General features: G+C 35.8%; 2 protein-coding genes and 1 long non-coding RNA gene across 3 annotated transcripts; 2 read left to right on the forward strand and 1 right to left on the reverse strand.

Moving 5' to 3' along the window:
- The first annotated feature begins 417 nt into the window (after positions 1–417).
- Positions 418–3,397, forward strand: LOC125251115. The gene is made up of 9 exons (XM_048164049.1): positions 418–680; positions 867–996; positions 1,120–1,185; positions 1,267–1,320; positions 1,433–1,816; positions 1,968–2,069; positions 2,513–2,745; positions 2,855–3,027; positions 3,120–3,397. Exons 3-9 carry the CDS (start codon positions 1,143–1,145, stop codon positions 3,289–3,291), a joined length of 1,161 nt encoding a protein of 386 aa, XP_048020006.1. The 5' UTR covers positions 418–680; positions 867–996; positions 1,120–1,142; the 3' UTR covers positions 3,292–3,397.
- Positions 3,360–10,625, forward strand: LOC125251873. The gene is made up of 9 exons (XM_048164975.1): positions 3,360–3,395; positions 3,501–3,848; positions 3,982–4,099; positions 4,332–4,423; positions 4,689–4,806; positions 5,004–5,108; positions 9,014–9,181; positions 9,562–9,735; positions 9,950–10,625. The coding sequence occupies exons 1-9, from the start codon at positions 3,360–3,362 to the stop codon at positions 10,186–10,188; spliced, it is 1,398 nt and encodes a 465-aa protein (XP_048020932.1). The 3' UTR covers positions 10,189–10,625.
- Positions 10,626–13,051: 2,426 nt separating this feature from the next.
- On the reverse strand, positions 13,052–16,667 carry LOC125251253. Its single transcript, XR_007180954.1, has 4 exons — positions 16,588–16,667; positions 16,346–16,407; positions 15,986–16,029; positions 13,052–13,477 (listed from the first exon to the last, which is right to left on the reverse strand). It is a non-coding gene; the product is annotated as an uncharacterized LOC125251253 (long non-coding RNA).
- Positions 16,668–24,970: the final 8,303 nt, after the last annotated feature.

The following is a 24,970-nucleotide window of genomic DNA, read 5'->3' on the forward strand; positions in this document are numbered from 1 at the left end:
GGTGATGACAGAAAAATAAATCTTTTTAGAGGTCTTACCTTTAAAATCTTCTGCCTCTATTGTTCACAATTAAGTATCCAATTAATTAATTACAGTTTGAGTCATAAAAATCATACATTCTCTGGCAAAATTATGCTGATATCAGGAGCTGATATTTTTGCTGCCAACTGCCATCGTAACCACGGTAACTCTCTCAACACTCACTCACTCTCTCTCTGACACACTCACTCACTCACTCACTCACTCACTCACTCACTCACTCACTCACTCACTCACTCACTCACTCACTCTCTGACACTCACTCACTCTCTCTCTCTCACTCACTCACTCTCTCTCTCAATCACACACACACGCACACACACACTCTCACACACACACATACACCGTGACTCTTTCCCCGTCCATCCCTCTTCTCTTCCTCCCTCCATCCTTCTTCTCTTCCTCCCTCCCTCCATCCATCCCTCTTCTCTTCCTTCGTCTCTCTGCCTTTAGACTTTTCTTTGATTATTTCTCTTTCTTTCTCTTCTTCAATATGGCATCTTGTCAACTCAGGTTTTGACCAATTATGTCAGGAAGCTGCAATTATTACAAGGGAACTTGAACTCAAAGCTGCCAGTGCTGCACTTGAAGCAGCTACCAAGGAGGCTGAAGAAATTCTACAAACCTTCAACCCTCCACCAGTAATGATGAATACATTTCATTTAAATTTTTTGTTTTGTTTTCATTTAATTACTTATTAATTCAAATTAATTTGCTGTATTTTTATCTGTTAATACATTTAAAAGACCTAGCTTACGATCATTCATGTTGAAGCATTTTGTTTCAACATGAATTTACAAAAGAAAAAATAAGTCCTTTTTTTCTAGCTGAAAAAGAAGACCAAACAAGCCTGTAGCACTCGTCTCAGACCAGTCTCGTTTGTAGAGAGGGATGAGTTTGGGCATCTTGTGCCAAAACGGAGAAGGCCAAAACTTACCAAGGCAAACATTTCCAAAGGTACGTTTGTTATTTTGCACAATGTATTCTTGCAGCTTATACATGTTTCTCCTCTCATAATGAGTAGCATCATAATTTGTCTGTTCTGTATGTTTCTATTAATCTTAATCTGTTTTTTTTTAGCTACAACGATTAACAGTCCAGCTATGTCATCATCTTTGGAGTCTGGGCAAGTAGACACTGATCATGGTAAGTAATGACATCAACACTTTTCAAAATAACTAGTCATGCAGAGTTATTAGTGACTTTTTCTTGTTTCATTGTTCTTAGGTGAAATTCCGTCACAGCCTTCTCACACTGTTTGGCCAGCAGTTGAAGATATAGGTGTGTATGTTTGTATTGTTTAAAGAGTTCTCAGTATAATCACTGCTTTGTAATGATCAGTCTAACCAACTGCCATGAACACTATAATTACTTTAGTTTTTTTCTAATTCAGAAACTCTTCATCAAGAGGTAGAGGATCTGTTGGCTGATACTGGAGACATTCAGTGCTCAAATCCGACTTCCTCAAACACATGGTCAGTTCGCATGGCCCAGGCTAAAGAGAAGTGGGCAGCTTTGAGGCCAGAGATGGTGGAATCTTTATTAACAGCTGAGTACACAGAGATCAGACCGTGCCAGCACTGCCAACTGAAGCGATCTGTTATCCGCTGTAAAGACTGTGTTCCTAAACAGCTATACTGTGCAGACTGCGATATTTTGGCCCATGAAAGGAAACTGCACAACCGAGAGACAGATGTTGAAGGATTCTTTCAGGCCATATCCCCGTCTACTTTGGTGAAGGTGGATATTGACGGCCAATTCCATTTTGAGGAAAAAGGCATGTAATTCAGTTGTTTTAGAATTTATAATACCTTCATGTTAATCTATCATGTGAATTCCATGTAATCATAATAATAACGCAGCTATGGTATTTTTGGTAAAGGTTGAATTTTCTAGCCTTACTTTTTTTTTTTTTCTTTTTTTTCCAGATTGCCTTTTGCCTCTAGAGACACCTGATCAAATTTGCAGCTGTGCCACTGATACCATTGTGGTGTCAGGAGGTAAAAAGGCTATTCTCATTGGAATTGATGGTGAGTTCAGTGTATTTATAAAAAAAATATAGATATTTTATTGATTTTGTTTTTATACCAGATACTATTTTGTTATTGTGGCAAGGGGGGCGTGGTTTAGCGAACCCTGCAGCGGGGGAGAGCGTCAGGAGAGGCGCGGTATGTGAGTGGGTTAAGTGCAAATAACAAACACCTGTCTCTTGTTGCAGTAATTGGCGTGGAGAGAGTATAAAACGCCAGGAGAAACAGGAGCGAGTGAGAGAGAGAAGGACTGCTGGCTGCCACACTCCAGGATTCCTGTGTTTATTTTAGTTGGAGTGATTTTCTTGATTTATGACCGTTTTGTGCCTGTCTGCACACTTTTGTTTTTGTGTTGAAAATAAAGAGCAGTCAGCAGACGAAAGCCGACCCTGTTGTCTTCCCTCCTACAAACTCGAACATTGTTACAGTTATTATTTCAATAGGTCGCTACAATGTCAGCTTGCCAACCTTCACATGCTCGACATGCCATATGAGCAGAACGACCAGCATCCCACAACTGATCAAGTCTGGTTACTGGCCTGCCACAGCAAGCTGTGAAACGCTGTACAAAATTGATGTGTTTGTGTCATATGACCACATGAAATTGACTGCTCCTGGACTTTCTAGACAGTCCTTCATCAGTTTATTGGAACAGCGGACGGAGTTCTTTGGCCGAGTATTAATTGAATGAACTACTGAATCATTTCCTTTTTTCATCTTTTCATGTTTGGGAGTGAGCTATTTCTTACAAGGTTTATGTTTTTTTTGTGTGTGTTATTTTACAGGATGGAAAGATCTGCACAGATGCTTTTCAAAGAAGTTTTTTCGAATGGAGATCCTGCCAGTTTGAAATTGATCAGCTCTGTGGACTGAAAGTGTTTGACTGTCCAGCCTGTTCTCCATTTATGCTTGCTGTGTCAGTCGATGGTAACAGGAAATTGTATCGCTTCAAAAGAGGGTAGGAGAAATTCTATAACACTGTGAAAAGCATTAAAATAATATTTAATGCCAATTAGCTTTTCATTAAGTAATTATGTAATTATATTCAAGGGCTGAAGATCATGGTCTGTTCAAGGGTGTCTTTGTCTGTGAGGATGAAGATGTTTCCAAGTTCGTGGACTACATTAGTAAGAAGACAAAGCACGTAGGTTTTATTGTTTTGTCAGTGCTTTCAAAAATTTTATTTCCTGAACAAAAAATAGCAATGGACATATTCATGTAAACACAATAGCAAAATTAAGTCCAATGCATTGAATTGTCATATCTTTCTATCTCGCATGGCTTGCAGGAATGCAAAAATTCAACGTGTGGTCATGTGAAATGTCTGTCTGTTGGCATTTTTTCATCCCACATATTTCCTTAGACATTTACCCACAAACATCATTTAATACAATGTTGTTGGATCATCACATTTCTTTCTCCTCTTGATAGTCTGCTGGAAAAGGTGTCTGTGGATCGAATCAGTGGACTGCAGCACGGGAGTCCATCCCAAAGAAAATCAACAAGCTGGATGAGGAGGGGATGGAGGTGGCTGTCTGTCGGCATGGTGTGCTGCTGAGAAGTCTGAACATGATGAGGGGGGAAATATTTGCATATCCTTTGTTTCTCCAAAAGGAGCTGACTCCAAGGAATGTTCAGTTCATGTGCACTGACGTAATATGCAAGTACTGGCCATACCTGCAGAGAGTTGTTAATGATTGTCCAGAGCTTTCTCCTCTCCTGCACATGAAGCCATTCCTGTCAGTGATGCATGCAAAGGCCCACTCGTGGAAATGTGAGGTAAACTGTTTTCCAGAGCATGAGGGTACCAATTTGTGACTTGTGTATTTATGATCAGTAATTGTTAAATTGTGTGTATATTCTAAAAGATGTGGTTGTTTTATTTGTTAAATATTTGATCTCCATGCACAAGATTAAGTGGGGTGGCCGAAACCAAGAAGGAGAAGGCACCACCTTGGGTGAAGAGGTGGAACAAGTAAACAGCTTCTTGTCGAGAACTGCTATATGCAGTAAATACATGACCAAAGGAGGTAAGTGCATAACTACAAACATATACAATGCAAAGTTACCAAATGGGACTCAAAAAATCCATTAATTTTTAAATGGGATTAGTATTAAACTTTTACCTGACACTTGATCATCCCTAGAGGTGTTAATGCAAGTCCATTTTCATATCAGTCTTTTAAACAAACCAAAATGGAAAAAATAGTATGCAACATTAATGGGAGCAATCGATTATTTATATTATTTTACATTGTTTAGCTAGGACAGACATGATTACTATCCAGGCCATGGCATGGAATCAACGCAAAATTGACAACCTTGCAAATGTGCTGTCACGAAGATTAATAAAGGTATGTTTCTAAATTGCTTTTCTCTTTTACAGGTGACAGCTGTAGTCTTTTAGTGTTTAATTTTGCTGTAGTATTTGCTGTGGTTCAGTAAGCAAGTGGCAACTATAAAGTCAAAACTGTGAATTCCAAGACCAACTTTATGTATTAATAATAAAAAAAAAAATGTATATCCTGTTTTTCCATTTGAAAAGGGTCAATAATCATGTATGCATCTGTCATTAGTTTTTATCTTTTAACAAATGCACTTTATGGTATTGTTCATTAGACAAAAGCACAAATTCAGGAGGAGTCCCTAAACCTTGATGCACTAAAGACAGAGTTTGCAGTAACAGATGACACGCTTAAAGACTGGACCAGTGAAATCCAGCAGTGGGCTGATACAGGTAGGCATATTTTAGATTATTTTAGCACTGTACCTATTGTTTTAACCCTTTCAGTAACAGAAGTTTGACTGTAGTGTTGTGTATGACTTTTGTTTCTACTTTTTTTTTTTAATTTAAGCCTCATCCTTATACCTCGGATGTAATCATAATGTACATGTTTATTTCTATTGTAAAAGCATATCTTATCAATAATTTAGCAACAAGTAAGGAGAATGCAAGCAGTCAACAGGGACTCCAGAAGACAATTGAGACTCTTTATGTGAGCATCAGGCAGAGGAAGCGAGATCTTTACCGTCAAACAGGTTAGATCATTTTAAACATTAAATAATTTTAAAGCTTTTAAAGGCCAATTCACACCACTCAGACAAACACCAACAAATGCATCAAGTCTGTTGGTGTTTGTTGGGATTTGTTTTCTCCTGTCTCAACATGTTCAGTCAGCGTTTGTTGTTGTCTGTTGGGGCAGTTATTTTCATAAATCTCTAAATCTAATGGCCAGCTTGATTGTTGGTGTTTGTTGGCATTAATCTGTGTGGTGTGAGTTGGCCTTAAAGCGGACATATTATCCCCCTTTTTACAAGCTGTAATAAAAGAATGTGTCTGTGAAGTTTCAATTCAAAATATCCCAGGCAGGGCTGGGCGATATATCGCATGTGATTGTCACGCGCATTTCGTCAGTAAAGCCGGTTCCCTGATTACCGCTAAATCGCCATCACCTGCTTTCAAATAGAGCGGCATTTAATAGACAGAACCGTACATCACTGACAAGCCACGCAATATCACGTTCAATATCGCAGATGAATCGCCTTCGATAATGAACGCGATATTGCGTAGCTTGTCAGTCAACTACGGTTCTGTCTATTAAATGCCGCTCCATTTGAAAGCAGGTGATGGCGATTTAGCTGTAGGGCATCGCTCGACAGAACTTACCAATGACTTTATCAATGAACAACATGATTGAACAAAGCTTCATTTGGTCCAAAAGATCCATTTCCTGACAGGAAACACCTCGCCTTAACAGAAGTGATGACGTGACTTCTTTTAACAAAGGACTCTGTCTAAAGGACTTCTTAGCTCATCAGCAATAAACTAATCAGAACCCATCACGTGGATCTGATCACATTAAATCTATTGATTCTCTCACAAAACCCTCTTGTATTATCGGACGGAACAGGAAAACACCCATCAACGGATTTAAAGACGAATCTGTCCTATCAATACCTCCCTTGTGTGAGCAATCCATCCTGACCCGGTCACTCGTGACTCCGGTCAAAGTTTAAACTAGGCTTAAGGACTCAATCTTGAATCTCAAAAGGGACAATTGTCGATTACTTAAAGTATTAACTATATCCAAAATAACATTTGCTATGATGTGATTACTAACATGTTGGAGTCAATGCAGTATATGTTTGTATTCCCGTATGCCTCTTCTTTCTCTGGTAATCATTGTTTTAATTAGGTCAGTCTAATAATATGTGTGTAAGAAGTGTGTCATGTTTGAGTTCTAAATGCAGAATTTATAATTCTGTGTAATTCTGTGTGAATGAAACATTGAAATTCAGTATCAGGAAAATATTAAGAAACTTTATAAAGTTGTTAATAAAACAGGAGAATGTTCTGCAGATATCACGCGGTGTGATCAATAGACAATAGACGAGGCGTGTCTAATCTCCGTAGCAACGTCTCATTGGAGGATCGCTCCCTTAAAACTATGCTGTCCGAACAAGCTGGAAGTCAAAATCAGAAGTCAGGAAATCAGTCAGAAGTCGGTCAGAAATCGCTCGAAATCGGTCAGAAGCCGGACTGAAGCACAGTCGTTGAAGCCCGGTGGCCGAAGCACCGCTACTTTGACCACGGCGGAAAAGTCGCATGGGTCATTGATAACTGATTGACCGGGGCTGATTTTCCATCCAACACCCGACTTCAACCACGAGCTGCGCCGCTGATCATTCAACAGCCGTCACATCCAGACTCCGCAACCCTCTGTGAAATATCTGACCAAAGTCTCCCAAGAAGAGAGCCGCTCAAGCCAGACGCTCGGAACAGTTGCACCAGCCAGCAACATCCTTCAAAGCTTCCGCGCAACCCACAGGGCTTTCCCGAGAAGACGTCACCTGAAAGACAGCCAATCCAGAACGGGATTCCGCCGTACACGAGTCACGGAACAACCCGATTACCTCAGCTGTCACCGCAAACGCAGGTACAAGCAAACTTCTCTCTCTCTTGCTGGAAACTGGTGAAACTCCTTTAAACCTAAAGAATCAAGCCAAAGCTCTGCTTTTGTGATTTTCCTCAGGTTATGAGTTAAGTTAGCACTGAACTTGGGACTTTTCATAACTCATCAACTCCGCGTGTGTGTGTGTGTGTGTGTGTGTGTGTGTGTTTAGCCTTAGTTTCCTGTAATCATTAGAAGTAGTCAATAAATCTTGTTTTGATTTTCACATATACGAGTTTCTTGTGCTGTGTGTCAAATTACTGCCTTAAACGTAAAAGATCAAGTTACCTCTTGCTTATAATATAATAATTACAATTATAACAATAATCATAATAAAATATTGTTACTGTTGGCCGCAGAATAATATTTTATCCAGAATTGGTAAAATACTCTAACCTCAATTTTCGCTGGACAAATAATTGATGAAGTGTTAAATATTAATTCTGAATCATTTACAGTGAATCATTTACAGTTGATTCAATTCTTATTCCCTGTAACAATTAAATTGAGCTAATAAATAGGCTAAGTCCTTACATAGCGGTAATCAGGGAACCGGCTTTACTGACGAAATGCGAATGACAATCGCATGCGATATATCGCCCAGCCCTAATCCCAGGGATTATTTATTATAGTATGTTTTATTTGGGTGTGAGCAAAAACATGGTGTTTTCATGTGTCTCTTTAAATACAAATGATCAGCTGCTTTCACTCCCTTTTCAAGAGTGTGTAACCTTTATAGCTTGTGCTAGTTTGGATTCTCCAGCAACAACAACTGGAGTCTGAAGAATCTCATGCAGTGAATAAAATTCCCAAAAAAGGATTAATACCAACTGTTTGTGATCCAAATTCATATTCAGAACATGCAAGTACCACATTATATATTGTGAATGTTTGTGTGGGTTTTTACACCTACTGTATGGCTAATGTGGCTAAACTTTTTGTCTCTATTCACAGAGATCAGAGCTATGTCATTAATTTGTTTTTAAGTACTAAAAGTGTGCTTCAGAATTATAGACAGTGAGCGTTTTCAGGTTAAAAATAACAAGCTCTGGTCTCTGTGAATACAGTAAGAGACAGTGGTAACTTTAGCCACATTAGCACATTCAGAAAGGCGATTGCGAAAACACGTTATAAGGTGCAGTACTTTCATGTTCTGGATATGAAAAGTTGAATCACAAATAGGGCTGAATGATTAATTGCATTTGTGATATCACAATATGATAAAATACGATTTTTTTAAATGCAAAGGCTGCGATTACACTCTGGTCACGTGACATGCGAGAGAGTAAAGCAGTGTTCAGAGTAAGCATCAACTTGCATGTTACGCATATAGGCCTGGCCTACAGGAACAGTTTATGTTTAACCTAATATTGTGTTGGTCATACTAGGGGTGGGAGAAAAAAAACAATGCATCGCGATTCTCTCTCCCAATGATTCTGGATCGATTCTGAGCTTAGTTTTTAACCACAGATATTCATTATTACAGCCATCAACAGATTAGATATAATGTATGAATAGCTGAAACATTATATCACTATCTGCTCTAGAGAGGGTATAAACATGGCGGACTGTGTGCGGCTCCCTTAGGGATCTATTCTAATAGGGCAGAGATCATTGCCAGTGAATAGGGCTTTTCCCTTCAATGATGTCACAGTAGGGAGAAAACTGGGACAGTGCGTTTTCAGACACTGCTTCTGATTTATGGGGATCATTAAAAAAAAAAATTGATTTTTATGATTGTAGGGTGGTTGGTTATACACACAGGGGACACAATGTTCAAAAAGTGAATTTTACATAATAGGCCCTCTTAACAATTTCTACACTCTGTTGTGGTGTTTTATAAAAGTGAAACCTTAGATGGCACTAAGCTGAAGAACTTTGGGAAAGGAAATAAATGTCATGTTCTTTAACAAATATGTACAGTATTTTGCATTTTAATTAAAGAAAGAGTCTTAAATTGCACACATTATGGCATTGCATTTGTCTTTTCAGATGGAAACAAAAGAAGACACAAACTCCGTAGAAAAATTTTGGAGGAAAAGGCCAAATTTAGTGCAGCTGTGGATGAGTACAACAGGGAAGCACCTGAAAAGCTGCAGTCAGCCGACTCAATTCTGGCATGTGAGAGCTATGCATGGGCATGGGTACTGGATGAGCGTGGTATGTTATGTTACTCATTTAGATGTGTGTACTGTATTTACAGTATGTAGCAGCTTATCTGCTTACAGTGGATGTTGTGTATACCTATTGTGCAGCAGGACATCTTGCATGCTTTAGGTTTAGGGTTAGGGTTAGGGTTAGTAAATAAGTTTGTAGTATATTGATGGATATGATGAATATAAAATAGTTGTCATTAATGAAATGTATAATACATTCATAAAAATTGTAGCTTTGAGTAATTGTTTCTGTTTATACATGCAAACGTCAGAAATTTTTTTTTTTAATTTATATTCATTTTTTAATTAAATATTTAAACACCTTTTGTACAAAGTATATTGATACACTATTCATGTCATTTATTTTTGGAAATATCTTCACAGATAATCTTGTCACCAAAAAAAGGGCCTTTGACCAACTGATGCTGCTGAAGCGCCTTACCGAAGAGGAGTGCATTGTCCTGAATGAAATCAGGAATCACTGGAAAAGCCTCAAAAGGGATCTATCTCTTCTAAATGACCTTTCATGTCATGTTACTGTTGATATAACAAAGAAGAGTAAGTACTACATCTCTGTTAATTTTGTTAAAAAACAATATTAACATCAATATGTCCATAATATCTTGCACTTTAACTGAATCTCTGTTAATAATCCATAATCGCTTTCTTCAACTGGTGAATAAGTTAATTGATGCTGTAATTGCAGAAAATTAAAGCAGAATAGAACCTCCTTAAAATGATTTATAATTTTGTGTTTTTGTGTTACTTACAGAACAGGACTCTGACCTTTCCAAAAGTGGAATTCTGGGACTTCACGCTCTACTACAGAAACTATGCTACCTAAAAAGTCACATATCCTCGGTTCGGCAGCTGTATGGTAGTGTCCTAGACAATTGTGAGGTGTGTGAGGAACTGCAAGATGATGATTACCTTGACATGGATGAGGATTATATCCAGTATGGTTCAGAGGATGAGGAGGAGGATGAAGACGAAGTTTCATTTGAAATTTAAAAACCTTGTAAATCATTACTGTGAAAAAACTGAGCAACATACACTAATTTATGATACTCATTTAATTTCCATTAAATCTTAACTGTCTATATTACTTGATAAAACACTGACAAGGTGTTGTGCAAATGTGTAATCCTACTGTTAAATTCTTGTTTTTATATTAAATTTCATAATTTACATGGTAAAAATTACACTGTAAAATATTACTTGCATTCACTATTATTTATTGTTAAATAGCTTCTTGATGTAACCTGTAATATTCATGACTATATGTACAATGTTTTACCAAAATGTACCAAATTCATTACAAATTCACAGAGAAGCTCCCAACCAATTTTGTTGAGTGTGCTGCAGATTTGATGTAATGGGGTAGATGTTTGAAAATGCATGTACTGTATGTGTTTGCAGTGACCTGTCCAATAAATGTGCTAAACTGCTTTGCTCTAGAGCTGATATGTAACTAAAATGCCTACCCAGGTCCTTTTTCATCCTTGCCCTAATAGACTGATTGACAACTGGTTTATTTGATTTTTAGCCCATTTCAGGTGAGTACTGTTAGATTTGTGTGTAATGATTCAAATTCAGGATCTTATTTCAGGCTTAAGACTGTTTTCAGAAGCTTACATGTGCCACATTTTTTTTTTAAAAGCCTAAAAACAGCTCAAACATGCATTTTAGTCCAGGACTATCTTAAGCCTTGTCTGTGAAACTGGGGGTAAATGTTTATGTATTTAATATGTGTAATTAATTAATATATTTAATATTACTTAACCCCATGGTGTATGCAATGGATGGAAACCATTTGGCCCTTGCTTAGAAGAGCCTAACTTAAAGCCTATTTCTACATCAGGTTAACCACACAAATGAATCTATCGTTTAAAAATGCTAGTTTACGTTTAATGGGAAATTATAAATGTATAAAACATAACCAAATAAATGTTTATAGGAATCTTGCATTCATCTCATTAATAAATTCGCCATATAAAACCGGAAGATCCTGTCGTAATTGACCATATATGTAGACGTGTGCATGGCGCCTCTTTTGAACTGCGTTGTCATTGGCTCCACAGCACCGGCAGGAACCGCTCTGGTTGGTTGATCTTTAAACCCCTATTAAAAAGCGCTTCTTGTTGCAAAGTACGTTTTGCTGTTAATATTATGCCAGTTATACATTCAGTTAACAATACCACTTTGCTATGTTGAGAGAAAATAACCCGATTATCGACATCACAACCCTAACCCTAAGCCTAAGCACACACTTCAAAGAACTACAAGTATCAGCGCCATGATTTCACGTTCCATCGACAGAATGGCGGAGGCTTATGGGTAATGTAGTTTAAAAACGTTTACTTATTAAATAAAATAAATTCCATCTTTAAAGAATCAATGGATATTTAAATATGTTCATTGGGCAAACCTCTGTGACATATTTAAGAGATAGGCTGAAATTTTGTATATTACTATGCACACTTTTTAAAACGCATTTATACCACCTTTCTATATATGTCAGGAAACTGTATCTAACATTATTTATTAAACACAACATAAAGAGTTGTCCTGCAAATTTTCTTTTAAATATACTAATCAGACTTTGATTTACAGTCATTCAAAGTATGCATTTTTTTGCTCTTCAAGGGGTCACTACTGGGCCCCTGGGGGTGGAAGGGCAATAAATCCTACACATATGTATTCTCCTCATCATGTACAACAAACTATGTTGAGTCACATTTATATTCTAGAATTTTATCTTTTTCCTATTTTCCATATTTTCATTATGCTTGTATCAGTTTTTGATGGGTATTGTGAGACTCTGATCTGATGAAAAAAAAAAAAAAGAATCAAAACTTAATCACTTTTACTTTGCAGCATTGATATTTATGATATGTTTTACATGCATAATTCTAAATAAATACATGCAGTGGGTATTTCGCTGTGATTTGTCTGAGATACACCTGGCTGTGATGTCAAGATGTCAAGGGCATTGTCTGGAGTCCTGCCTGGTTACTTCTGTGCAACAAGTTAGTGAGGCACAAGAGTTTCTTAATTCCCAAGTTATAGTGATCACAGGGGATGGGACACCATCTGACTCAGTGTGAGGGCCACCAGTGGATAATAGAGATCTGTGGTGACTGAACCAGTTATCTAGCTTATGTGCATACAGTGGGAATTTATACCACAAGCAGTTGTCAAAAATGTTAAAAACTTATATGGCTATATTACATACTGATTATCTCTTTTTATATCTGTGTTTTATAAACAGTTGCATTGGGTGAACCTGAAACAACTAATCCAACTTATATGTATAACAGAAGTTGTCACATTTATTGTTGTAGTGCTTTATACAAGATTGATTCAAAGCTCAGTAATAAACAGAAAAATATTCAAATGGCATTCAAATTCTGCTGTAAAGCAGCTCTAACAATCAGAGTTGTCATTCAGCTCAAATTCAAATTCTATTTTTAGCTGCTCTATAGTAGAATTATTCAGATATTCATTACATTTAAGAAAGCATTACAGTCTGACACACCTTGTAATATTACATAAGGCCAATATGCCATTCAGATATCATTGAGATAATTTTGTTACTATGACATAGATCAAGGTGCAAAAATGCATGCAATATAAATAATCACAATATAAAACCTTCTGTAATTTGAAGAAAAAACATTTTTTTATCCTCATCTTCTTGCACTTCCTTAAATTCTTCCTTGGTACGGTGTATGTTCTATTTTATAATGCAGTAAAGGATCCATGTTGATAATTCCCTAGTACATATCCTAGACAAAGTTGTGCCAAAAGTGTCTGTAGAATTATAACCTATAACCTAGTCCTGTAATGCATTTTGCAGCATTCCTCCCAAGTAACTGAAACCTGGCATGTTTACTGTATTTACCACAGCATGTTATATCAATGTTACTGTATCATTTTATTAAAAGAATCAGGATACCTTTCTTACAAATCAATCATAAATTTATTTTTTAATGAAACCCCATTTTTAATGTACAACATTAAACACACTTCATTGCAGAACACAATACTTTATTGTAGGATGTATTATGTGATAGATGCTTTGCTGTTTTGCAAGATTAACATAGGCATGCATCCACTGTTCAAGTACAATGTATTTGTTAAAACAAATTCATTGAAGCACAATTACTACTCATATTTTGTATTTATTTCATTATATGCATTGATATGTCAAATGTTTATGAATTTAAACAGAAGCAAATAGTTCACAAACTACTGTACAGCATCCTCGGACACCCATGTACTCCGCCACTTCTTGCCACTAAGAAAAAAAAAAGAAAGACAGTAGTTGTTATAAAACTTGAAATCACCCTGTCAAAAGATGTGCCCAGTCTTTTTGACCATTCAATTCACTCACTGGAAAGTTTAGTTTAACAATGTAAAAATGAGAATTTGACTCAATTTCTTTTTTTCCCTACATTGGTTCATTTATAGTTTCAATATTTCATTGACACAGAAACACCTTTTTCATCTTATCAGTTCTATACAACAATAATTCTGTCAGCCAAAAATTATTTTGTCCAGCACTGCCCATGAGTTTATACTATAAAAAATATTTCCATGAACCACCACTCACTGTTAACTATGCATGACATCTGAAGCAGGTATTGATCACAATCCATAAGCTATCGTATGCTGATACCGTGTTTGGTGTAGGCTATTTTTTAAAAAAATATTTAATAACTTGTTTTTATATTTAATAACATGCTATGATTTTGAATGAGGCCCTACATGTCCTTCACTTCAATAGTTCTATAGTTTAGTCATAAGTATTGTTATGAAATATAATAATTAAATACACTAAACTTTGTATCAGAATGATGGCTTGCAATAATTATATGACCAGCAATATTTCCATTGTGCCTGTTTCTTCAAATGGCATTAATAATTAACAAAATAATTAATTACATAATTAACAAAAATTAATGTTCTATGATCAAATGAAAGAGGTGCCTCTATATGTGCAAATAAAACAATAAATACCAATTTACACATAATTTAATTTTATTTTAATTTTACACATAATAATGCAAATATATACAGTACAGTTCAAAAGTTTGGAACCACTAAGATTTTTAATGTTTTTAAAAGAAGTTTCGTCTGCTCACCAAGGCTACATTTATTTAATTAAAAATACAGTAAAAACAGTAATATTGTGAAATATTATTACAATTTAAAATAACTGTTTTCTATTTGAATATATTTGACAAAGTGATGCGTATTCCTGTGATGCAAAGCTGAATTTTCAGCATCATTACTCCAGTCTTCAGTGTCACATGATCCTTCAGAAATCATTCTAATATGCTGATCTGCTGCTCAAGAAACATTTAATGTGTACAATTGTACAAAATATTTGTGTACAATATTTTTTTTCAGGATTATTTGATGAATAGAAAGTTCAAAAGAACAGTGTTTATCTGAAATCTAATCTTTTGTAACATTATAAATGTCTTTACTGCCACTTTTGATTGATTTGATGCATTCTTGCTGAATAAAAGTATTCATTTCTTTAATTTCTTTTCAAAAAAATAAAAATAAAAATTCTTATTGACCCCAAACTTTTGAACGGTAGTGTATAATGCTACAGAAGCTTTGTATTTCAGATAAACGCTGTTCTTTTGAACTTTCTATTCATCAAGGAATCCTGAAAAAAAAAGTACACAACTGTTTTCAATATTGAAAATAATCATAAATGTTTCTTGAGCAGCAGATCAGCATATTAGAATGATTTCTGAAGGATCATGTGACACTGAAGACTGGAGTAATGATGCTGAAAATTCAGCTTTGCATCACAGGAATAAATTACTTTGTCAAATATATTTAAATAGTACACAGTTATTTTAAATTGTAATAATATTTCACAATATTAATGTTTTTTACTGTATTTTTAATTAAATAAATGTAGCCTTGGTGAGCAGACAAAACTTCTTTTAAAAACATTAAAAATCTTAGTGGTTCCAAACTTTTGAACTGTACTGTACATATATACAGCAATGGAAAAACTTAAGAGACCACTCCAAGTTCAGAAATCAATGTTAAGTGGTCTCTTAATTTTTTCCATAGCTGTATATATATATATATATATATATATATATATATATATATATATATATATATATATATATATATATATATATACACACACATTATATATATATAATAATGCAATATTTCTTTATTAAGGTGTTATACCAAAATTTGTGTTAAATACAGCTTCCAAACTTATTATACAACTTTTGAATAGTTTCCTGTTGAATGTCATCAATTAGAACAGTTGCCAGTTTGGCGGTTAAGGTTACAGAGGCTTATGCTAAATGGGCTCCAATGATTTGCTCTTTTTGGACGTCTGACATATCACCCATCTTACCCATGGCTTGTACCAAATACTGCTGAAAACCACTTACACTGCATTGATATTCAAACTGGAGAAGATAAACAGCAACAATATAAAAAAGACAAATTGTAATGTTTGTTTTTTCACCAGAGCCTTCACAAATGATATTGACCCCTATGATAATGGGTGTTCAGTTTATTTTGTCCAACCCCTGTAGAATTTAGGTGAAAATTACCCTAACGGTCATGGATGAGTACACCTGATTAGTGATTAAGGCTATCAGCTCATTAGTAGTGACTCAAAGATCTAAAATGGGTGTGTCAGACAAAGGAGACATGCAAAATGTGCAGTGTTGGTGGGCCTCCAGGAATGTGGTTGGGAACTTAGAAGAACAATAAGGTCGAATAAGCTACCAAATAAAATGTCTGTACTTACCAAGATGCGCAAGGCTGCCAACGAAAAAGATATTCTTTTCTTCCCTTTAAAGAACGGACAGACAAAAAAAAATGTATCAAGATCTGTTACATCATTATATTTCAAGCTAAACAGCACAAGGAATAAAATAACTGTTTTCTGCTACAGTTATTTTCATGTACTTGTCTACCTAACAATAATATAATTGGACAATTTACTGGTCAGTGAAACTGTTTAGGGATGTTGCCAGTTACCAGTGCTGTTAACTTACTGTTTCAGTAGCAAAACTTACATGTAACATTACAATTCATTTGAAGGTTTTAAAAGAGGAATAAACAGTAGTAATGAAGTTGTTTTTTATCCTTCTTTATTCTGACCAACCTCCCTATCTCTCTCCCTCACAACCTCTCCATGGTACACATCCTGGCTGTTATGTGAACATTCTGTAACGCAACAACATGCATCCATAATTACAACTTAATTAGACAATAACAAAAAGAAAATGTGTGTTAATTATGTGTTAATTTTGAAACCAATCAAAAAAAAAATTTTTTAGTTTGAAATAGCTTTCAAATTAACTAAATGTAGTTCAACAATAAGCATTACAAAGATGGAAACATTACCATTATGTATTTGTCTCCCCTTTCTTTTTATTGGCTTGTAGAACACATTGGAAATATTGACTGTAAAGGCGGAGTCGTTGGGCCACAGAGATGTGGTCGTTAAATGCAGGGGTGGGGTCATTTGACAAAGAAGCAGTTCCACTGGTCTCAAAGGCAGAGTTGCTGGACACAGATGCAGGGTGATTGGCTGCAGTGGTGGAGTTGATGGATGCAGAAGCGGGGTCATTGGACACAGACGGAGGGTCACTGGACGCAGAGGCAGAGGTGTTGGACACAGAGGCAGAGGTGTTGGACACCGAGGCGGGGTCACTGGACGCAGAGGCAGAGGTGTTGGACACCGAGGCGGGGTCACTGGACGCAGAGGCAGAGGTGTTGGACACAGAGGCAGGGGTGTTGGACACCGAGGCGGGGTCACTGGACGCAGAGGCAGAGGTGTTGGACACCGAGGCGGGGTCACTGGACGCAGAGGCAGAGGTGTTGGACACAGAGGCAGAGGTGTTGGACACAGAGGCGGGGTCACTGGATGCAGAGGCAGAGGTGTTGGACACCGAGGCGGGGTCACTGGACGCAGAGGCAGAGGTGTTGGACACAGAGGCAGAGGTGTTGGACACCGAGGCGGGGTCACTGGACGCAGAGGCAGAGGTGTTGGACACCGAGGCGGGGTCACTGGACGCAGAGGCAGAGGTGTTGGACGCAGAGGCAGAGGTGTTGGACACCGAGGCGGGGGCACTGGACGCAGAGGCAGAGGTGTTGGACACAGACGGAGGGTCACTGGATGCAGAGGCAGAGGTGTTGAACGCAGAGGCAGAGGTGTTGAACGCAGAGGCAGAGGTGTTGGACACCGAGGCGGGTTCACTGGACGCAGAGGCAGAGGTGTTGGACACAGACGGAGGGTCACTGGACGCAGAGGCAGAGGTGTTGGACACAGACAGAGGGTCACTGGACGCAGAGGCAGAGGTGTTGGACACAGACGGAGGGTCACTGGACGCAGAGGCAGAGGTGTTCCCTGTAGAGGGTTAAGAAAAAAGAACAGTATTTAACTTATTTATACTGCTGTTTACCTATACAGCCTATTTGCCTATAATGCTCTAGCTCAGGGTGCACAATCATGTTCCTGGAGGTCTTCAATACTGGTCAAAAATGGAGACATTAATGTTTTAATGTTTTTGTAAAAAAGTCTCTTCTCTGTTCATCAAGCCTGCATTATTTGACCCAAAAAAAAAGACAAAAACTGTAATATTGTGAACTAGTATTACAAAATTAAAATCAAAACAAAAATAATGGCTTTCCATTTTAATATTCTATACCATACAATTTATATCTTTGATGCAAAACTGAACTTTCAGCATCATTATTCCAGTATCAGTCTCACATGATCCTTTCCTCAGAAATCATTGTAATATGTTGATTTAATATCAAGTGTTGGAAACAGTTGTGCTGCTTAATATTTTTTATAACCTGTGATACTTTTCAGGATTCATTGATGAATAAAATGTTTAAAAAGAAAAGCATTTATTTAAAATAGAAATCTTTTGTAACAATATACACTTTTTTTCTAATAAAAAGGAAATAATGAAATTAATACTTTTTTCAGCAAGGACATGTTAAATTGATAAAGTGACAGTACAGACATATATTGTTAGAAAGGATTTCTATTTTGAATAAATAAATCTTTTTATGCTAATCCTGAAAACAATATCACAGGTTAAAACAAAAAAACAAAAAAAACAAAACAAAACAAAACAAAATATTAATCAGCACAACTGTTTCCAACATTGATAGTAAATCATCATACTAGAATGATTTCTGAAGGATCATGTGACACTGAAGACTGGAGTAATGATACTGAAAATTCAGCTTTGATCACAGGAATAAATTACATTTTAAAGTGGTAACACTTTACAATAAGGTTCATTAGTTAAACATTAGTTCATTTATTAACTAACATGAACTAACCATGAGCAATACATTTGTTACTGTATTTACTAATCTTCGTTAATGTTAGTTAATGAAAATACAGTTGTTCATTGTTTGTTCATGTTAGTTCACAGTACATTAACTAATGTTAACAAATTCAACTCTTGATTTTAATAGTGTATTAGTAAATGTTGAAATTAAAATTAACAAAGATTAATAAATGCTGTATAAGTGCAGTTCATTATTAGTTTATGTTAACTAATTAACCTTATTGTAAAGTGTTTCCTTTAATGTATATTAATATGAAAAAACATTTTAAATTGTAATAGATTTTCACAATATGACTATTTTTTTCTGTATTTTTGATTAAATAAATCCAGGCGTGATGAGCATAAGAGACTTCTTTCAAAAACATTCTAAATAATAATGTGTCCAAACCTTTTGAACAGTAAAGTTCAGCTCCATTTCTGACCAAACTAACACTAATTAAATATACAGACCATACAGCAATCAAGACATGTTAAAATACGTGCACAAGAAAACCTGTCTGGAGTTTTATATTAACACGTCTGATGACTGTGAGCTGCATTACACGCAAGACTGAAATGGTGGCTAACAAAGAAATTTCTAACATTAAGTTTGATCATGGCTTGTCTTGAAAAATGAAGACAATTAGATTGATGTCATAGGAGAAGTCACACTGCAGGATTGTGTGCCAAATCTTCTGACACTGCTAGAATTCTGTCTGAGGTCAAATCTGATTGCAATGTCCTGTCAGTGAACGTCAAACTAACAAGATTACATATTTTAGCCTAGGATCAGAGGAATCTTTTAGTATTTCTTAAATTTGTCCAAGGTGGCCAAATTGTGGTCAAAATTGTACAGTGTAAACCTGGTTTAAGATCTTCAGGAGCACTTGATAATTAAATACAGCTGTGTTGGATAAGGATTGGGTTTGAACTCTGCAGGTAGGTAGATCTCCAGGATTGGGCACACCTGCACTAGATCCATTGTATTTAACGGATCTTCTATCACGCTATACATCACGCTCTTAGGTCATACATCTTTTGATAGTACATAGAATAGAACTAAAGAAGGTAGATCGTTTTCACATTTGCTTCCTCAACTCTAGAATAGTCTTCCTGATAATGTGACTCTAGATTACACACATCATATAAATTACCATTCACTCACTGCATCTATACAAAGAGTGGTATCTGATGAAAAAGTATGAAATATACCTGATCGTCTTCTGCCTGAAATGCAATGAACTGCAGCTACGTTAATTCTTGTTTAATTTGTTTTCCTGATTTTGCCTCGGGATAGCCATCCTGAGGAAACTACAGATTGTGCTAGTTCCAGTCTTTCCAAAGATTTCAGATGACTCCAAATTTGGATTGTAATTCAAAACTGTCAAATATGTTTCTTATATATTAGTCATTATGAGCAGAAACTGCTTACATTAAGAACAATTCCAGTGAGTCAGCTTAATACATGATATTAACTAACCACATAACATGTTTTATATTATAGCTATATTAATTCCTGCTATATGGATATTATTTTGACAAAAAAGGGTTAAAAAGATATATTCAACCATCTAAAGAGGAGGTACTATCAAAAAACAAAAGTTAATCTTAATTGAAGAAAAGATGCAACACTCAAGAAAACAAACAAACAAAAAAAAACATTAGAACTTTATTCACTTCCAGGCCAGTAGTTGGAGATGTCACTTTGTCAAGAAACACGCAATACAAATGTGAACAGGTAATACGCATTACCATGATGTCACCGTTTTCACAAATTCACATTTTTGTTGTTTATGTGGTGACTGTAAAGGCATTGTTTTCAAAAACCTGCACTTTAAATCCTATTTTCAAAAGCATGTTTTCATGCCCCAAAATGTTGTTTTTGTGTAAATGAATGGACAAAATGCAAAATGCATAAAATGTTTCCATTTTCAGTTTGTTGTGTAAACATGCCCCTCAGTTTAAAACAAGCAATGTTTTAGCCACTGTCAAGGCCTTCATAAGACATCAAAAACAACTTCATCACACACTGCTTTAAACATTCTTACAATCAGCAACAGGTGTACTCTACTAACTGTGGGAGTGGCTTCTTTTACAAGATCAAAAGGGAAAAAGAGAAATTTCAATAAAACATACCATAGCCTATTACCTAAATAGGCTCTTTGGGAAACAACGAATCTAAAGTAAAAATCCCAAAAGTTTCCCTGGACCTATGATTCACATCAATATCTCGTCCCTGGCCTAATACATGAACTTGTTCAATGTGAATGCTATCTGAAATATTGTGCTACAGGGTGACTAACATCCTCATGTCTTATGGCACTACAATGTTCGCATATACAAGTTCTCTAGATGTTTTTCAAACATACATCAATGCCCACATGAGAAATATATAGCATACATGACATTGCATAAATTACAGGTGATGATACTTTTTATGAATACATTTATTTTTGCCTGTTCTAGGGGTGAAAAATATTTCAGCATCCCAGTGTATAGACATTGGGTACCATGTCCAGACTTTCAGTAATGGTCTGTACTTAATGACTGTCCAGACTTGGTGACATGGACATCCAAAATATCTAAAGGTGATTGTGAGAAGGTGTAAAGCATTGTGTGATATAGTTGTTCTTGACAAAGTCCTTATGCTCTTGACAATGGCTAAAATGTTACTAAATTTAAACTTTTTTTTCTCTTCTAGGGCGAGTGTTGCAGCTTTTCTTCAATTGACATTATTTTGACACTCATCTACAGCTGATAATAGTCCTTCCTAACTATAATATAATAATAATAATAATTTTAGAGTAAGTTATGATTTATATATATTGATGAATACTAATGAAACACTAACAGTAGTTATGCCACTACATGCACTCTAAAAAAAACATATATTTAGTGTGACATCATAACAATCTTTTGGAGACAAGAGTAAATGAGTAGGTATTACAATGAGAAGTTTTTCAAATTGTGAATGCAAATGTACAAATAAATACCTCTTGTAACAGCCTCATAAAGCCTCTGCATAACTGGAACTGAGGGATGGCTCTGAATGTATGAGCTTTTAACTAAGACTTTTGTAGAGCGGTGCTGGCCTTTCTGTGTTGTAATGAAAAGCATTGGTGAGACACCTAGTAATTCCAACTTATGGAGCTGAGAAGAGAGAACAAAATGTTTTAAACAAGAGTATACATCAAAGTTAAGAAACTTACTTTAGTGCTAATAGGCTTTTTGTGTCATTTTTTTTTTTTTATAATTTCATATATTAAAAAAAAACTTACAATCAAGTCAACAGAATTCATGATTTTGCAAATATTTCCATCTTTTTTTAATTTGGCTGCCCACTGGTGATCAAATTTAAGTTTTTGGTGTTCCAGACTTTTCTTTTGTTTAACTGTTATTCCACAGTGTTTACATGATTTGGAGGCACTTCCGATCTGTTTATAGCAAACAGTACACTGCTGTGATGTGGCTCCAGGTGCCATGATTTTGTGTGTGAGAAAATTATGTAACGTCCCTAAAATGTCCCTAAAAATCTATAATTACAGTATTTCACAATTGCTAAAACACATTTCTTGAAACCATCACTCATTTTCTCAAAACATTAAACACAAATCCAAATCTTCAAACTAATTTCACAAAACCTCTGACTCTTATGGCAAAATCAAACAAAGCTTTCAGATCATACAAACATTAAGCAATATATAAACACTACAGATCATTCATTAGACACTACATTAAAAAATGGAAAACACAACATCCAGAACATGAGGTTACAGAAAAAAGAGTATATTGTAACACAGTAAACACATTTTGCCATTACATAAAATGTATAGAAATCACAAGTAATGTAAATATATAGTATACTGTATGTACTGCAAGTACAGTATTATATTCAATATTATATAGTATTGAATGTCTGTATATACAGTACTTACATACTGCAAACATACAGCAGTCTAAATGCAAATGACTAAAAGGTCAAAGAAAACTCTAAATGAAAAGCATGATACAGTACACACACACACACACACAAAAAGTTCAGAGTCAGTGAGAGATTCATTCTGCTTCAGCATCACGTCTTCATGTTGGGTCCGGCCTAAATCAAGTCAAGTCACCTTTATTTCAATTGCAATTTATACTACACAGATACTAGTCTAGTATAGTATGGTATGGTATAGTATAGTATAGTATAGTATAGTATAGTATAGTATAGTATAGTATAGTATAGTATAGTATAGTCAAAGCAGCTTTACAGTGATAACAGGTACATGATGATCAGTAATGCAAAGAGGGTTCATTTTGGCTGTACAGCTCTAAAAGAAAATAGTGTCATTGTTCAGCTGAAGTCAGTTCAGTGTTGATTCACTTACATTGTAAAGACCATCAATTATTATGTAAATTACTTTAATTATTTTCCTCTATAAAGCAGTTCTGCAGAAAACAGTGATGTCATCATCTAGGCTAGCTTAGTTCAGTTCTCATCCTATAATGTCAGTACTGTCAGATCAATAATATTGGTGAATATTATTGAATATTGTTGAGGACATTTTCCACATCACAGGCAATGCCGTCTCTTGCCAGGCAAAGGGAAAAACCTGTGCCGGATCCAGCCTTGACAGCCTTGTCTCCACACCCCTTGCTCTTTCTCCTCATCATCCTCTTACACATACTCTTCCTCCTCTACTTTTCAGATTGTTTCCATCTATTGTTGGCATCATCATTCAGCACCTGTGTCACCTGTGCACTCTGAACTGACCTATATTTTATACAGTTGATTTGATCACTTCATTAGAAATAAGTGTGAACAATTTTGAGTCATTGTGTTTACAGTTTTTTACAGACGCTAGGACACATTTCTCAATACTTAGGTCACTTTTGCAAAACTCTTCACACAGTGAGCACAACAGAAGTCTATGTGGGCTAAACTGAGGATCAATTATCATTGCTTTGGCACAAAATGCATTCAATGACTACATCTCTCAAATTTCATCAATTCTTTTCTCACTCAGACTCAACAACTGCCAAAACTCTTTGTACGTACAGGCCAATTTGCACATGCTTACATACTGTTTTCAAAACTGTTAAACTTATGTTCAAAACAATAACATAATACAAAACTGAATAAGACAGCAATTTGCTACATTCCTACAGTAATATTTTAATGAAATATATTTTAAATCTTAAAATTAAATGCTATAAAAACAATTGAATTGCATCTGTATCAGTGGATGGTGTGTATACAAATTCTTGTATTTTGGAATTATAAAAAATTATAAAAATAAATAAACAACATAAAATATTGACGAATTCTGCATCATGTCTGATTCATTCCAGTAAAATATATTGCAGTGAATTATAAACAGAGATGTGTCCTTGTTTTACACAAGAAAACATTGTATAATGCTACATGTTGTTAGTGTTTTTCAGGTCATTGTTTTGTGGGTGACAAAGTGTGTTTGTCGGCTGTCAACCTTTGCTAGTGTTCTGGAAGAATAAGTTGATTTGAGACCTGAAAAAAGTGTTTTGGTAGTTGTAGTGCATTTTGAATGTGAAATGAACTGCTTTGCCAAGCTGAAAGTTGGTTAGGAGAACTGTGTGAAGATTTTTGCAAAAGTGACCTAAGTATTGAGAAATGTGTCCTAGCGTCTGTAAAAAACTGTAAAGGATGACAACTGTGTTGTAGTTGTGTTTAACTTTTGCCACATGTATTTACCATTTTGCAACATAGTGCAAAATGTGTTTTAGTGAGTAAGAATGTGTTTAGAGTTTTGCAAAAAGAGTGGATGAGATTTGCAAACAGTGTCTTAACTACCTGAACTTGTTTAAGGTTTTGCCTACAAAGTGACTGATTCGACAAATGGGTTTAGGCCACTGAGCATTGGGTTCAGAGAATGGGGTTTAGTGTTTTAGCAATTGTGAAATACTGTAATGTAGGCCTAAGTAAAAAGCGTGCATGGGGTGGGAATAAAAGGTGACAGCATTAATGTGTGTGTGTGTGTGTGCAAGTGTGAGTTTGAGTGAGTGAAAGAGTGTGAGTGTGTGTGTGAGAGAGAAAGTGAGTGAGTGTGTGTGTGTGTGTGTGTGAGAGAGAGAGAAATGAGTGAGTGAGTAAGAGTAAGTGAGTGAGAGAGTGTGAGTGTATGTGAGAGAGAAAGTGAGTGAGTCAGAGAGAGAGAGTGTCAAAGAGAGAGAGAGAGAGAGAAAGAGCCGTTGGGTTAATATGTCGAAGGAAGTCTATATGAAGGAGTAGTGTAGGATCTGAAGTAACTGCAAGGTAGAAAAAGAAATGCTGAATTAGAATTTTTGCATAGTAAATAAAAGGAATTAACAGCATAAATAACAAGGACTATATATAAATAAATGCTTGTGCTTTAGCTACAGATTAGCACAGTAGAATAACAGTAACTATAGTAAAAGCATAGTAAGCATTGCCGTTA

The sequence above is a fragment of the Megalobrama amblycephala genome, linkage group LG17 (genome assembly GCF_018812025.1).
Source record: "Megalobrama amblycephala isolate DHTTF-2021 linkage group LG17, ASM1881202v1, whole genome shotgun sequence".
Lineage (NCBI taxonomy): Eukaryota > Metazoa > Chordata > Actinopteri > Cypriniformes > Xenocyprididae > Megalobrama > Megalobrama amblycephala.